This window comes from Python bivittatus, unplaced genomic scaffold, assembly GCF_059951505.1.
Source record: "Python bivittatus isolate LINGU-HERP-01145 unplaced genomic scaffold, Pbiv_v1 ctg000590_np1212, whole genome shotgun sequence".
Taxonomy (NCBI): domain Eukaryota; kingdom Metazoa; phylum Chordata; class Lepidosauria; order Squamata; family Pythonidae; genus Python; species Python bivittatus.
In genome coordinates, this window is record NW_028277086.1 from 28,676,331 (window position 1) to 28,693,912 (window position 17,582).

Sequence of the window (17,582 nt, forward strand, 5' to 3'; positions counted from 1 at the left end):
CTCAAAATGGTTGGAAACTATGCTGCCAGTTGCAGCACTCCTGGTCTGAGGGGCCTTTGAGGGCTGTGTACAGCTGACATTTCTATCTACTGTAGTGAATTGAACCAGGATGGCAAAGACACAGTAATTGCAAAGACTGGGAATGTTAAGTCTTGAACCATTTCTTGAAATTATACTAGGTTTGGGCCAAGAGCTGATAGTGCTATATGAGCTTACTCTAAAGCAATGTTTTTCAAACTTGGCAACTTTAAGATGTGTGGACTTCAACTCCCAGAATTCCCCAGCCAGCATGAGTTGAAATCCACACATCTTAAAGTTGAAATCCATACATCTTAAAATTGCCAAGTTTGAAAAACACTGCTTTAAACTGTTTTAACCCAAATCAAGCTGACTCATTTTATTTTTCAACTAGTATCCCTTGACTGTAATCCTCTTAACCTGAATAAGAAATTCAGTGCACTATCCCAGTGTGTAGGAAAAAATGTGTCTCTGCATTATAAAAAGTGGCAGTGTAATCTCAGGTGACATCACTGCTTAAGGAGAGCAGTAAATGATGCTCATCTCACCCCACAGTCCGTAAATCTTGATGTGGATCCTGAATATGTACAAACCTGGCTTGAAAAGGGCATCATATTTCCATTCAATAGTAAGCAAAACCTCTTGGAAGTCAGGCTCTACTCATGGTGACTTCCTGGACAGATCTGTGTAGATTTTTTGACAACAAAATGGAAGTTGTGTGCAATTGCCTTATATCAGGCTATTTCTCTAGAATCAAAGGTAGGAGGGCAGGGATAAATAACAGCTGGGCTACATTTTGCTGAATTAATTCATGAGAAATTATTTGTGCTAATTGAATGAATCCTAAGGCAGGATGGGTAACATGCGTTCAAGAGAGGAGAGAGTTGCTGCTACTGTCTTCCAGCATTATCCACCTGATGCATCTGCCTTAAATTATTTCAATACTTTAACAATATAGATATGCTGTGTCAGGGCTATAATAAATCTTCATGTGTAATGGTATGTGTGAATGACCTTGGGAGACAGGAGGAAGAGCTGCAGACTGGACAACCAACATGTAAAAGATATCTCAGCCCACAGAAGGAGAGAGGGTGTGGGAAACATTTCAAAAGGGACTTTCCCTAGTTTTCCAGAGAGTAAAAGGAAAGGAAGGGAGAATTTTTTTATTTTATTTGTTTGTCACATTTATACAGCTGTCTATATAAATATTAGATATAGCTAGTACTCCTGGTTGTGCTTCTTGTCTGGACTACCTCACAGGGCTAACATCACGTAGAGGTCATATGTTAGAACTTCTTGATACCAAAATAAAGAAAAGTCCTTTGGCATAAAAAATCAGTTTTCTGAGGCAAAACTATCTAACAGACTAATTTTTAAGGTGAAGAAACATACTATCTTTTTGCCTGCAGTGAAACATCTAAAAATTGAGTTTGCTATCTTGATAATAATTGGGTCTTAAAGACTGAAGTCTACTTCACTTGTCCCAGAGAAATGAAATGTCATCATTATAATATGGTAAAGTAGGCTATATTGCTATATATAGGAAATTGCTATTTTAAACATCACTCAGTGTGAAAAATTTCCCTGTAAAGTGGAGTTAGAAGAAACCGATCTTGTTTTTTGTGTTGTTTTTGTTTTATATTTTCCCCATCTGAAATGCTGTGGTTAAGTTTTACCATTTCAGTGTCTGCAATGTCCAACTGTATGTCTAACCTAGGCCTTCTCCAAATGAATCAGGAAGCCCCACTAGAAATCTATCTTAAACATGAAATCTGCAGACTAGTTGTTTTCATTCTGGACTCCCTTCCTAAAAGATGGGATAATATGCTTAGGATGATGTGGTCTGATCTCTTTTTTTTAACAACAAAAAAAAACTTTTTATGTTTAGTAAGAGGTGGCCACCATGAAAGTATCTCACAATGCAACTACGCTGAACCTGGATATGTGTGTGTATATATGTATGTATCCTTATAGGTACTTTTTTTTTTTTAATCTGTTCAGTCATGTCCGATTGTTGGAGACTGCCTGGATAAGTCCCTGCAGTTTTCTTCGCAAGGTTTTTCAGAAGTGGTTTGCCATCACCTCCTTCCTAGGGCTAAGAGAAAGTGACTGGCCCAAGGTCACCCAGGCAGAACTAGAACTCACAGTCTTCCAGTTTCTAGCCTGATGCCTTAACCATTACACCAAACTGGCTCTCATAGGTTTGACTTCAGACTTCATAAGACTTTTGAACTTATAGTGGGTACATGAGCACAATGCACTGGACCACAAACTGCCTAACTACATTTTAGCCTAGATATGTTGTGCAATCCTATTGCATAAGGTTAGTTTATGATTCAGTGTATCATGTAATACCTAGGTTAATGTGTCATAAAGTAGTAGCTGGTTGAAGTTCTTAAGGTGGCAGTTGTCTTCCACCAATTAGTTGTGCTATTTTCCAAACACTAGTTAATTTCTTTTTATAATGTTTTGCATGTCCCAAATAATGGATCCCTGATCATGTATTAAAATAAATCTTATGCTTGCTGAAAGCTATACACAACTAGCTAACCATCATTAGGAGGACAACTTGTGCAAAGACATGTTAAATCAATACCCTGGACACACAGATTTAGTAAATTGTCTCAGAATTAGCATCTAATTTCTGCAGGGCTAAGTGGTTGAAAATCAGCTTCTCTCAAGCAGCTTTTTTTCTGCCTTCTTTCCTTTGAACATGTTCATTAATATTTCAGTGAAATTTTTACTTTTGAAAATATAGTTGAAAAAATAAAGTATTTGAAAAAGTATTGTGAGTTTTTTGCTTTACAATACAGGGGAAGTATATTTTCTTAGTATTGTGTCATCTGGCTGCATATCAAGGTAAAAAGCTTGGAAATCACTTACATTCTTAAAATAATCATTCCAGTTTTACTTACAAAACAGCTGCCGGATTTGCAAAGCCATTTTCAAAATAAGAAATATTTTAAAATATTTTGCTTTTAATCTTTAGATGTGCATGTAGGGACATCGTGTTTTATCCCTTAAATATGTGCTATAGAAATTAATACATCTTGGAGGCTTTCTGTACTGCCAATACTTCTTTTAACTATGGGTCTTCAAAAATGAATTTGAACCTGATTTTAACTTTAATTTTCTAGCGCTCTCCTGCTGCTTGGAGAATTTAAAGCACTGTGAACTCTCCTTTCAGTCCAACCCTACAAACAAATAATTAAAAGGAGATACTTTGGAGTTACTTGCCCAAAATCTAGAAGGCAAAGAAATTGACAAATTCTCCCAAAAGTCCTAAACACACAAAACGTAGCTGAACAATCATGTAGTTTTTCATGAAGGGGAAGTTTTAGTGAGAAATATATATTTAACATTTATTTATTTATATATCACATTTGTCGCCACCCATCTCATTAAAAAGTGACTCTGGGTGGTTTACAGAAAAGATAAAATAAATTAAAATACAATATAAAAACAATCTTAAATTATATCAAGTTAGATAGATATTCAAATATATATTAAAAATACTAAAATTTATATATATTAATATTAATTATTAGTACTATTAATAATACTATTATATTAATATTAATATATTAATTATTATATAAAATATATTTATATTAATATATATTTAACATATTTTCATTTTAAAAGAAGTTTTGGGAGAAAGGAAGAAAAAAGGGAAGGTATCAGTGAACATACAGGTAGTCCCTGGGTTAAGAATGCCCAGTTTACAGATGACCTATCGTTAAGAACGGAGCCTATTGTAACAAAATTTGAGTTAAATACACTATTCGAGTTAAATACATAATGATTCGAGTTCATTACACAATACTACTTATACAGCGTTAGATAATAATACTGTTCCAGCTTACATACAAATTAAACTTAAAGACAGACCTTGGGAATGGAACTCGTTCTTAAACTGGGGACTACCTGTAGTCACTTTCAAATAAGTCTGACCTAGAATATTACATGTTGTCTTAACTAGACTGATGGTTTCAGAGCACAAGCTGAATCCCATAAGATAGACTATTCTGAGAAGAAGTATGTTTGAACTTTTAATTAGACTTGAAGAAAACCCAGTGTTAGGCTTCATTAGTTTGGGACCAGCAAAAAACTCCTATGAGATGTATTTATTTGCTTGCTTGTTTGCAGAAATTATATAAGTCCCAATCCAATGGTTCCGAGTAACATATAAAATGGCAACATAAACAGTCCCTTGAGATATAGTACATAAAAACATTCACAAGTAAAATAATAAATTAAGATGGAAATCTGAACCTCTACAGCTATGCATGAAAATCATCATCCTGTTTTATAAGAAAGATTTTGGGAAGTTCTTGAAAACCAGGAGTGAGGGACCAATGGTATCTTCAAATGCAGCATATCCCAGAAGTGGGTGTTACCATCAAAATGTCCTTCCTTCTGACCCACGTTTCTCTGGCTTTCAAGTGTAAGGGGGGTAGGGGTGTGTGGAAGACCTTAATCAGGGCCTGTTTGTCTCAACTGGCCAGGCAGGATCATTTTGGATAAGGCAATTCCCGCTTTGTCTGGTAGAGAGATAAGCCCCACCTCTGATATCAAGAGTCTAGAAAGCTGATCAGAATTATTTAGAAGCTGCTCCTGCCTGCCTAATGACTCCACAGTTACATCATAAATAAAATATAGATAGAAATTTAGACAGTTTTATTTTGCAAATATTATTTTTAGAGGCAAAATATCCTGTTCAAGCTTCCTATATGGATGTTTTTACTCCAGGTAGTACTGTTCTGGTATAAGGTTAGGGTCATCAAAATATTGTTTTGCTGGCCACAACTTTGGCCAGCAGCCATTAATTTTTACAAGACCTACAGTATGGTAAAGTACACACCCCAATTTTATAAACTGAGTAACGTGACTTTTTCAAATTTGCAACTTCATTCATTCATTCATTCATTCATTCGCTTTACATAGCCACCCATCTCATGTGTTTTTTTAGTTTATTTTTAATTGTTTTTAGAATAGTAAAAAGTAAAGAAAAAGAAAAAAATAAAACAAAAAATAATTGTAATGCAGATACATACATTCTAAAAAAACCCAAAATGCTAAAAGAATGCTTTTAAAAAAGAAAGTGAAAAAAGAAAAAAACAACAGAAAAAAACAACATATAACGTATTGTTATAACAGTTACAGTTCTATATATACTTATCTAATGTTATATATCAGACTTTCTCAACCTTTTGACCCTGGGGAATTTTTCAGGCCTCAGGGAATCCCTGCACATTCAGGCTCAAATATAGGTCAGAAGTTGATTATATTCGTTTTATGTGTAGGCCTGTATATATGCATTAACAGTGTTCTTAAAATAAAAATAAAGAATGGAACTTACCTCTTTAATGTAAAATCTGTGCTTGTTTTTTGCTGCACAGATGCTCACTTCTGGGCTAAACCTGAGATAAGCACATATGGAATTCATCTTCAGTTAAAATGAGACGATTTCTGTCTTTGCTTTTGATGCTTGTTAAATTAAAAAAAAAGCTTGCTCACACAAAATGTTCAATGCCTTCCTATGAATGGCAAGATACTCTCCTTTCACAGAAGTCCAGAACTTGTCCATGGACACATCAGTGAATCTCATCTTGAGTGTACAATCAGACTGCAGCCCACAAAGTTCTTCCTCTTCCTTCAAAGTAAACTTCTCAGGCTGAGCAGAAGATGCTCTTTACTTCAGAAGAGAAAGGATCCCTCACGCAGTCATGCATTTGTGTTGAAAGGGAGGGAAAGTACTGATCAGTTTTGTTCTGCAGTACTTCCAGGTGGCTTTCAATTAGATTTGAGACTTTTTGGTATCCTTCCTCACTCTCAAACCCAAGCAGCAGTGGAAACATTGCAATATTTCCTTTTGCAACATGATTTTTCCACATTCAATTTTCTTTTAAATCCAAGAATCTTGTCACTTGAAGTCAAAATATTTTCTCTAGTGCCTTGTAGAGATTTGTTCAGCTGGTTCATGTGATGAAACATGTCCACTAAGTATGCTAGTTTCTGTAACCATTCTCCATCTTCAAAGCACTCAGCAAAATATGGATTATTATTTTCTCAAAAATAATGTTGCAATTCTGTCTTCAGCTCAAACACCCTGTCGAGAACTCTTCCTCTGCTAAGCCACTGTATTTCTGTGTGTAACAGGAGACTTATGTACTCTGTCCAGGTTTTCACACAGTTTTTAAACATTCATGAGCCTTTGTTTAATACAGTTAATTACTTTTGTAGCATCATCCAGAACCTTTTTCGTTTCATCTTCAAGAGTTTTTGACAACAACTCTCTGTGAAAAAAGCAGTGTGTTGTGATAACATCAGGATTTTCTTTTCTTACAAGAGAAATGAAACCTCTCATGGAGCCAATCATTGATGGAGCACCATCAATACAGATGCCAACACAGTTCCTCCAAGACAAACTTTTTGTTTCCAGATATAAAGACAAAACATTAAATACATCTTGGCCTTTGCATATTTCATGTAGTTCTTTGCAGCAGAACAAGTTTTCTTGAATTTCACCATCATTTACAAATCTTACAAATGCCATCACATGACATTTATTGGTGAAATCTGTTGACTCATCAACTTGGATAGAAAATCTGCTGTTCTTCAGTTTATCACACAAAGCCTCTTCAGCATCTAATGACATGTCATCAATACACCAACTTGTTGTACTGTTTGACAGTGGAACTTTTTCAATTTCTTGTACTGCATCTGGTCCTAGCATTTTTCCCACTATTATTTTACATGCTGGCATGATTACTTTCTCACCCAAAGCGTGACTTTTCCTTTGCTGTGTATTAAGTACTGCTACTAAATAATGTGCTTCTTGGGCTTTTTTACTGACTGTCATTTTATTAACAAAACCTTTATTCTGTTTGTTCTGTGATTCCAGTAGCCATTTAAAATAATCAGAACTTTTACTTGTCATATGGTTGTGATTTGTAGTTAAGTGTCTTTTTAATTTGCTGGAGCCACTGCTGAATTTTAGGTGGTTTGCTACAGATGAGGCACAACAGAATAGGACAACTTGCATCACCAGTCCATGTAAAACCCATTGATAAATAACTTTCATTGTAAAGACTTTTTTTTTTTGAGTCCATTGATGTACCAGTGCAGGGAAATGCCTGAGAAGATTTAAATTCTTCATTATCATCATTAAACTTATCAGTATTATCTGTTCTAGAATCTTCCTCTTCTCTCTCACACCACCTCTTCAGAAATCGCCACATTGGACCCTCAGACATGACTGAATAAATATGTACAAAATTTACTTAAAATAACGGGATAAAATTACTACAGGAAAGCCGCAGGGAAAAGATGCGGGAGGGAGAGACTGATGCCATAGACTAAGTTGGACGAGTCCATTTCTTGAAAAATGCATTTTTTCCTCCGCTTCCTTCAATATATTCCTCCCTTCCTGCAATATAGCGTTCACCTGTTATCAACGGTCTCCCCATCTCACGTCAAAAATTAAGAATGGATTCAACCAAATAAACACAGTCCTACAGCGCACTACCAGAGAGCTCAGAAAAAGTTGTAACTAGATTTTTGTTCGGTCTCTGCTCATCACTGCAAGAGTGCGTTGCCTGAATTTGAAATATTTTTTTAAATAACTCATGATCTCCCAGGGAACACCTGGTGACCTCTTGCAGAACCTAGGGTTCCACCGAATCCTGGTTGAGAAACCTTGTCTAGGCTATATAGGAACCTCTAATTCTTTATTCCACTCATTTCTTAACAACTGCATATCAAATTGATTTATTGATAACAAATATTTATAAAAACTAATAGTTTTTTTTAGTTTTAAATGATTTAACAAGTAGTTCTAGTATCTCTGGTGTCTCCAAAGCTGAAAATGCTGCTGGCCAAACAAAGTTGTTAACAAATATTGTAGCTGTAGATATTGCCATTAGGCTACATCTGATATATTTATCTCTTAACACAGTGTATGTTAAAAATTCATCTTCATCTCTCAGTTGGTCCAAAGTCAATATTCTTGTTTTATTGTAAACTGTCCAGAGCTGCTCCTTGAGTGAGATGGGCAATGACTAAATTTGAAATATAAATAAATAAATATCCCCACTTCCATCCAATTTTTCCATATCACCATCTTTTTCCCAATTTTTAAAGTTAGGTTTTCCCATAAAGTCAATTTAGCATGAGAAAAAGGATCAAATCTTCTCTTATCATATTACATTCCATAACTTTCTGACACAATTGTTTCCAGAGATATTAGAGTTCTAGTGTATTTTGATCCTAATACTGTCCTTCCAACCAAAGGGATTATATATGTATATTCCAAAATTGTCAAAATAGGAAAGTTAGCACCAATTGTTGGTTTCCAGTATTTAATACTTGACAATAGGTAAGCATGATGATATAGCTCCAGATTTGGAAAACCAAATCCTCCTTCATTAATTGGTAGTTGCATTTTCTGTAAAGATATTTTCAGAATCAACCTCACAGAAATTTTCTAAACAAAGAATTTATTTTCTGAAAATATTTTCCAGATATATGAACTAGCATTCCTCTCACAATACAAATTAATCTGGGAATAATATTCATTTTGAGAGTCTTCACCTTTCCCCAAAGTATAAGGTTTAATGACTCCCATCTATCGATATCTGAGGAAACCTCCCCATATATTTTCTTTGTATTGCATACTACTAACTGAGATATATCTTTCGGTATGCACATACCTAGGTATTTAATGGATTTGGTACAAATACAGAATTGATATTCCTTAAATGGATGGGTAACTAAATTTTCAGCTATTAGCGTCAATTCTGATCTGGACCAGTTGATGGAGTATCCTGCTATGTTACTAAAGACATCTATTATTTGCATCAACACTGGCATAGTAGTGTGAGGTTTAGAAATAAACAAAAATGTCATCTGCAAATAAAACGCCCATCTCACATATGTGACTCTGGGCTGCTTACAATAAAATAGATAAATAAAATACAAAATATAAAAACACAGAGCAGCCGAGCATCACAAAATAACCATCAACAAAGCCAAAAGACAGGTTTTATCAGACATCCAGGGCCCCAGGCTAGGGCACAAAACCAAGTTTTTTAGGGCCTTGTGAAAGGCCAGCAGGGTCAGTGCTAACCTAGTCTTGGTTGGAATGATGTTCCATAGGGAGGGCACTATGGCAGAAAAGGCTCTCTTTGTGGGCCTTGGCAGCTGACAATCCTTAGTCAGATGGCATCCTGAGTATGCCCCTCCTGCCGGACCAGGTGGGACAGGTAGAAACAATTGGGGAGAGATGGTCCCGTAAGTAGCTCAGACCAAGCTATGAAGGGTTTTAAACGTGACTACCAGCACCTTGAATTGCACCCAGAAGCACAGTGGGAGCCAATGCAGCTTGCGGAGCAATGGTGTCATGTGCACCAAAAAATCGACTCCATTAAATGCCCGTGCTCTCCAAGGGTAGCCCCATGTAGAGCATGTTGCAGTTGGAGCTCACAAGCAGGACCCCCCAATCCAAAAATGGGTGCAACTGACATGCGACCCAAAGCTGTGCAAAGGCTCTTGAGCAGGAGCCACGAGTCCAGGAGGACCCCAAGATTGCGTATGGGGCCTGTCTAGGACAGTGTCACCCCATCCAGATCCAAAGATGGGAGGCCCAAAAACCCAGAGACACTCAGTCTTGTTTGGGTTGAACTGAAGCCTTTTGTGGCCTGTACGGGCCCCCACAGCTTCCAGACACCGAGACACAACCTCCACAGCAGCACTCAGGCAGCCTGGGGTAGAGATGTAAAGCTGAACATCATACTGATGATACCTTAACCCAAACTGTCAGATGACCTCACCCAGAAGCTTCATGTACTGTAGATGTTAAACATAACCATAGCTAATGGGATCTCTAGAAGCCCATGAAATAGTCACTTTACCCATCTTAGGGAGAGAATTCTTGCTTTTCTTGGATGAAACTGGCAAGTTGGCAATTACTCTTGTGCATTTTAAAGTTCACAGATAAACTTCAATTTAAGAAAACAAATATGAAAAATACTGATATAGTAACAGAGAAATGAAGGAAGGCACACTAGAAAATAAGATAAAGTAGCTATAGTAAGCAGTTATAAGGCTAGCTCCTGTTAGGAATTGACAAAGAATACCTGACTTAAATCTCATATAGGTAATGGTTCATAATTGCCTGTCATCAGAAGGAGCGGGGAGAATTGGGCAGGCATTTCCCTGCCACCTCAGATAATTTTTACAGAAAAATTTGTCCTCTGAATATGGGAGAAAGGTTGAATCTAGAAGTTATATTTATTCTTGTATTAAATATTAGTATATGTTATATTTTTCTTACATGCTACTTTAGGACAAGTCCTGAAAATTTTAGCTTTGAAACTAAAATCTCCACACTGGCAAAAGAAAAGGTCCACCTCCACTTGTGCTTTTAAAAAGCCTTCTGAGACTTGCCTTTGGTTACAGGATGTAGCAGGATCAGGTAATGTTATTTTGTCCAGAAAATCTCTTGAAGATTGTCACCAGAATGTATAACTGGAGCAAACTGGCAAGTGACATTCACTGGTAGTTAGAGAACTGATGTTCATTAGAGCAAGAAACAAAAAATCCTTAACTTCTGAATTGCCTGCCTGTGATTATCTCAGAAAGAGATCTTGATGTGTACAGTTTACTGGAAATATAACTTGGTGTGCTATAACAGAGGAAAAGACAATAAAATGTATTATTAATTACTAATTTCAGGAGGTCAATGCAGGCTTCCACAAGTGCATCTTCTGAAAGGTAATTTATCTCCTCTAAAGGAAGAAAAATATTTAAATTCCCCTGTGTTTATACCTCTATGATCTCAGGCTGCTTACATTACATTTCAGCTAGTGTCTGTCTGTCTGTCTGTCTATCTATCCGTCTATCTAAAACCTGTCAATTTCAGGTGTGTTTAGATTATATCTGGCCTGTCTCTGAGTATTGGCATTTCTTAGAAAAGAGATTAGCATGAGACAGACATCAGATTTCCTTGATACAAATTTGTGTTGAAGCTGTATATGGTTTCAGTCACTGTATTTTCTGAACACACATCCCTAAATGATGGACTTCACAAATTGAATTGGTGGCTACCAGTGTGAACAAGGAGGTTTAATCATATGGCTTCTATAGAACAGCTAACATATCTGGGGGTTTTAAATAATTAAGAAAAGTCATAATAAATTAAGGAAAATTAAGGATAATTAAGAAAAGTCATGATACCATTAAAAAGTAACTTTTCTATTAAAATGTTAGCGTTGCCAATCGTTTTAGAAAAAGCATCAAGAAGCATCACTATCCTCAGTACATGGTTAACATTTAGAATCTATTGCTTCAAGATGTAGTTCTGCTTTTAAAAGAGTTTAGATAAATTCAAAAACAATGGGTCTAAAAAATCACTGTCAGCCATTGCAACTAAATGGAATTTCCATATTCAAAGGCAGTGTTGGTGAAGTTGCCTTTTTTCCAGTGGTAGCACAATACACCATAATCAAACCAAAGTAACAATATGCCTGCAAGGATATCATCACACAAGTATGCCACCATTATGAACTTGCATCCCAAAGTCTGAGGCAAGTATGTACTGTAACTTGCAGCATTTGCATGATGACATCATGCCAAAAACTTGGCTTCTAGGCAGAGGTCCCATTAGAAAACATTTACAAACTAGGAAAAACCTAATGGAATATGTGTTTGAAGAGATGTCTGAGGTACAGGCAAGGGAAGTTCCAGATTTAATGCCTGTGTTTCTCATTGTCATTATAGAGATGAAAACTGTTAAGAAGATGCTCGAGAGCTGCAAACATTACCAGGAAAGAAACTGAAGAGGTTTTCTGATGCTTATAAAGCAAATGTGGTTGCACTGAGAGTCTGAACTGCTAAATAGAATTATATACCTGGAGGCGGTATCTGCCCACACTTTTAAAATGAATTGTAAGAAATCTAATAATACCTTTTTTTTTTTTCAGGCAACCAACATAAAGCGTGAAATGACCTTTGCAGCATTTCAAAAGGAAGACCTAAAAAGTGATTTGAATCAAAAATTCTCAGATCAGCAATTTTTTGTGTTGGCTATGAAGGAAGAGGATTCAAAAACAGCAGACACCAAAAAGATTGGCAGAGTCCATGACCATGAAAAAGAAAATACTCGTTCTATCTGCCTTCTCGAACAGAAGCGCAAAGTTGTATCTTCAAACATTGATGTGCCTCCAACAAGGTAGAGAAATGAAAAAGTAGGAAAGGAAAGAGCATTGATACAATTCTGAGTTTATTTTATGTTGTTCTTTCTGTTGTTTCAATGTCTCAGATAACTTAGATAATGCTTTTATACAATTTGAATGCAAGTGTTAGTGGGTGGAGGGTGACTTGTTAGGGGTCACTGATCTTGGAATCCTATAGGAGACCTAGGTTTACTGGGCAGCCTTGAACATCTGGTCTCTGTCCCATAAAAGTCAAACAGGAATAAATAACTGTTGTAATTATTTATGTCAGTTTTTCCCAACACTTTGTGAGGAATAAATAATGAGAAATCATTAATAAAAATAGATGCAATTATGACCCCACCTAGCACATTAAGCAGTGGCCTTTTACATGCATAGCAGGGTAGGTAATTTCCTAGACTGGTGTTCTGTGGTCCTCCAGAGGTCTCAACTACAGCTCCTCCTTTCTGCAGTCTGGTGCACAAACAAGGTAAGGGATTGGGGAAAGCCACTAGTCCAAGATCCATGTCAATCACGTGACTTAATATATTATATTAAGTCACAATTTCCCTGATCTAATTTTGGTTTCCTATTTGATTCGTAAACTGGCTTTCTAGTTTGAATAAAGTAGGATGCTTTAAAAAAATTCTAAGCTGGGCATATCAAGAATGGGCAAAGAGCACTGTGACCACACAACTCATTTTTAGAACCATGGTTTATTAGGCCAAGATATTATATCTGAATCAGGCATCTGTCAAAGCTAATTAGGTGCAACACCTGTGCTAACTGGAAAACTTTTTTTCTCCTTTCCCTCCTCGGCTTAGTGCTTGCATTGGGGTATTTACAAAAGACTGTTAGAACATGCTTACTGTAATTGTATGTATGTTGCTGCTGAAGACATTCCGTGTAATATTCTCTGATGGAGGCACTTTCTGTAGTGTGCATAGAGACTGCAAACTCATTTCTGAGAATTTGTGTTGGTTGTCACCTATGAAGTTGGTATAAAAGCAAACACTGTGGGATTTTGGGGGCTGATATTCTCACTCATTCACTCACTGCTAAAAACAAATGAGTGATTTGAAGCCTTGATATTTCACCACTAACCACTTAGAGATGTGATTTATAATAACCTATCATTGGAAGGGGGCATGTAGGCCATCAAGAATAATGCCCTACTCAGGGCAAAAAATCATAAGTAGTTTTTTGCCTTTTAATAGAATTTGCTATTCGGAAAGGTGCTACCAGGCTCCTCTTGATTTTTGCTGCCATAAACTAACATGGCTCTCCTCATACACTGTCTGCTCAGTGCAGTAATTCTAAATGAAATAAAGGAATGAAGACGTAGAAAGGCACAAATGTTCATATGTGTGTATGTGTAAAATATGTGAGTGTGCATACTGTACATATATACGTGTAAAAGTATATACACACATAAGGAGAGAGATGCAAAATCATAACAATAGAGTCGTAACAGCTACTTTATTAATACAGGTTCTATTCCTGAATTGCAATGGTACAAATAAAATTTTTAGCTGTTAAGAACTGAATGCAGTAGGTCATTTGGAAGCTATTTAGGGGTTTATGTGAATTTGAGGCATACTGCGTGATTTGAGGTAGGAGGAATGTGTTTTTGTTTGTTTCTTTATTTACAAGGCTTATAGGCTACTCCAGTCAGCTGACAGTCAGTTACAGTAAGTAGCCAAAACCACCACTTCAAAAAAGAGGAGAACCACTGCAAAACAGTATCTCTGCTCCTAACCCTCAAGATAGTTTAGAAGGATGCCATGATCTGTGATATCAGAAGCCTCTGAGAGATTAAACAGGAACAGAAGGGTCACGCTACCCCTATCCTGGTTCTGCCAGAGATCATCTATAAGCGTGATCGGTGCTGTTTCCATGCTAAACCTGGGCCTGAAATCTGGCCTTGTTGTTAGAATGATTAACAAAATGATCAACCAGTACAGTTTGAGCCCCTGTGTGAGTGTTTGCTAATTTGCCTTAGCAGTTCAGTCTCTCAGTAACAGGTAAACATCAGAGTTGGCACCTCCTCCATAATAGAAGCAATCCTTAATATTTCAGTCCTTGAGACAGACAGATGACATCTTAGCTCACATTCTGCATGCTAGTGGATTGTTCTCGTAATACTTTATTTATTTATTTATTTATTTATTTATTTAATTCAATTTGTATAGCCGCCCATCTCACATTCATGACTGGGTGGCTTACAGTTACAGTTACTTTACTGTTACAAAGATCTTAAGCTTTGTACTTGTTTCCTCAATAATGAGTAAAAGGAAAACAGGATTTGTTTAACAATATTGGGCCAGCCCCACACCAAATCCTGAAAAGTGATCCGAAGTTTCATACAGCAGAGATAATTTGTCATGGATTCATGTTATAGCATTCAGAATTGAGCTCCCTGGATCATACTTGGTGTTTGTTATAAAAATGCCTATATAAGGCCCATTTCTCATTCTGGATGTTTGCAATGGTGCACTCATTGCTACTCTAAGTCCAACCAGCTTGCTGCTGGTTGTTATCTTCTTCTTTTTCCTTCCACCTTGCCCAGGATTAGAGCCTTCTCCAGGGAGCTGGGTCTTCACATAATGTGTCCAAAGTAGGATAATTTGAGCCTGGTCATTTATGCCTTGAGTGAGAACTCTTGGGTCGACTTGTTCAATGATCCATTTGTTTGTTTTCTTGGCTATCCATGGTATTCTCAGGAGTCTTCTCCAACACCAAAATTCAAAAGCATCAGTACTCTTCCTTTCCTGTTTCTTCAAAGTCCAACTTTCACTTCCATAGAGTATCACAGGGAAAACCATTCTACATTGGTTACAAAATAGGAGGTTTATATCAGACCCACCAGATGGCACTAGAGAGTGTTTACAACTTTAATATAGCAAAAGGGATTAAGGTAACTATCCTATAAAAAGAGAAACAATATATATATATATATATATTATCATATACAATCTACTTAGTTGAATTTACTCAATTCAATACTGAGTTTGAAAATAATTACCAAAATGAAAATAAATATTATTCCTCCTGACCTTTAACACTGTTTCCATGAATAAGGCGGAGGTCTTATATAACTGAAGTCCTCAGCTTTTTTAAGTACCCAATGAATAATGTGAAAATTGTCAAACTGTGCTTGTATATATGCTGCATATATAATTCTAGAAGAGTGAAGTTGTTTTTGGCAGCAATAAAGAGAATTGTACATACATGCACTTTTAAAATTTCACTCCTTTTTCTGTTGGTCAAGGAAAGGCATTCAGTACCCTGGAAGTAATTTGTGATTTGTTGGAGATAGCAATACAAGATCTGAAATTATGTACAAAGCTTTTAAAATTCTCCTTAATTATTACTACTTTTTTTTAAAAAATGCATTGGCAAAAGTGTTATTGGTGATAGAAGCTTCATGATGTAACAAGTAGTATATGTTAAAAGCACACTGTTGTCTGGTTTTGTTGGACATAAACCTCCATAATTTCCATCCAGCATTGAAGGGAATCCGGCTAGGAAGACAGGTGGAAAGTCATCACCATGTACAGGCAGCCATTCAAAAGGGAGTGTTTGTAAGTCAGGATTGCCCATGGCTACAATGCAGTCCTCTAATCAACTGGAAGGCTGAAGTGTGTTTCTAGCAATGCCACCAGAAGGGGTTGAGCTTTTTCTCTTTGTCCAATTTTGCCTTCTGAAGGTGGGTGTGGGAGCAAAAGACCAACCGCTCCATTTCTAACCATATACCCTTTAGTTCTCCAAGAGAGCCCCAAATTATGCCATTGGAATTCAGTTGCAAAATGACCAAATTTCAGGGTGCAGTTATAGTTGATTAGGGAGGATGGACTAAGGCTGGGAATGGTGTCTTTCCCATTCCTAGTTCCACAAATTTTGAGAAAAAGAAATGACAATGCCAAAATTCAGTCATTTTGCTGCCAGATTTTGCAGTTGATCTGTGGGTTTTAGGAGTCCCATACAGTCAGTAGATTGCCTATTCGTGTTGTAAATAGATTATAATTCATGTATCAGGACAAAAATTAGTGAGCTCATTGCTCAAGATCCCCTACTGAAGTTTTGCTATTTTTGATAAATATGTCTGTAGTAATGTTTTACATTTAGGACAAGCAGTGTAATCAAAAGCATAGATTTATTTAAGGCATATCCAAGAAGCTCACATTGTAGAATGAACCAGTTCTAGCTACCCTTGTAAAGGAAAATATGGTTGTATGTTAGCTTTTGCTACTGCCCTTCCTCTCCTTATTCCCCAGCACCTGTTTTATTGTTCAAGATTAGGTAGCTATGCAACAGCAAAACATCTGAAATACCTAAGCTCCGATTCTGTTTTATTCAAAGTTTAAAGAGTCCTTCAGGTCATACTTAGTTTACTGGTGATTAAATAGATCTGTCCATGTGGTCTCATAATTGGGGCAGAATGTAAATGTTCTAAATGAATAAATGAAGTTAGTTTTGAGACTATAATACAAAATGGTTTTCCACCTCTTTCTTCCTGGATTTTTAAAAAACTTTCCAGTCTAAAACAACACTGGGATTTCGTAGTGGTCTCCCATTCAAGTTCTAACCAGATCCAACTCTACTTAGTTATTTCAAGATCAGCCAAGGAGGTTAGGCTAAGTTAAGTATAGATTACAATTTCTTCCTGGATTCAGTTAATTGCTTATGTCAGCCTTTGGCCTTTGAAGATTACTGAAATAAATAATAATTCAGCACACGGGTGTTTTGAATTTAGAAACTGCCAAGATACAGTGTGAGCAGATCATTTCTCTTACTGGGTGCCAAAGCCCCATCTGAACAACTTCCACTAATTTGGAAGTTTTGTCGCATAGCAACTTTGAATGAGCGTTTGAAAGTCTCCAGTAGCTAATATTAGTAAAAGAAAAGGAGAACTGACAGTGCAAAGAATCTAGCTTGAATGTACTTTGAGCTAATTCAGTTCATTTTGGGGGTATGCAATATAAATTACCAATAGGATAAATTAGGAAAGAAATTAATTTATCCAAATACATTACTTAAAATGAACTAGGTTAGCTGTGCATCAAAATAGAAAAATAGTTTAGTAAATATAGCACGTTTAATACATTATCTCAGAATAGTAATGCTACCAAGGGACACCGCTCCATTCTTCTGTTCAAAGAAAGAGGAGAATGTAGCATTTTTCTGTTCACAATTAATAGTTTCCATCCTGATGAAGTACACTAAAACACTTCCCCAAATGGAATGGACTTGCAAGTATGATATGTAATTAAACACAGTCCACTGCATCCATAGGAGCAAATGTTGTCTTTATTATTGGTGGTGCTTCAAAACAGTTTTTGAATAAAG

General features: G+C 36.4%; 1 protein-coding gene across 2 annotated transcripts in view; it reads left to right on the top strand.

The window, feature by feature from the left end:
• ZNF704 (zinc finger protein 704) overlaps positions 1-17,582 on the top strand; it is a 68,860-nt gene that overhangs the window by 10,073 nt on the left and 41,205 nt on the right. For both annotated transcript variants that reach the window (XM_088149184.1, XM_088149186.1), the window contains exon 2: positions 12,003-12,250. In XM_088149184.1, the coding sequence (XP_088005310.1) occupies positions 12,003-12,250 (248 nt within the window). The remainder of the gene's footprint in view (positions 1-12,002; positions 12,251-17,582) is intronic.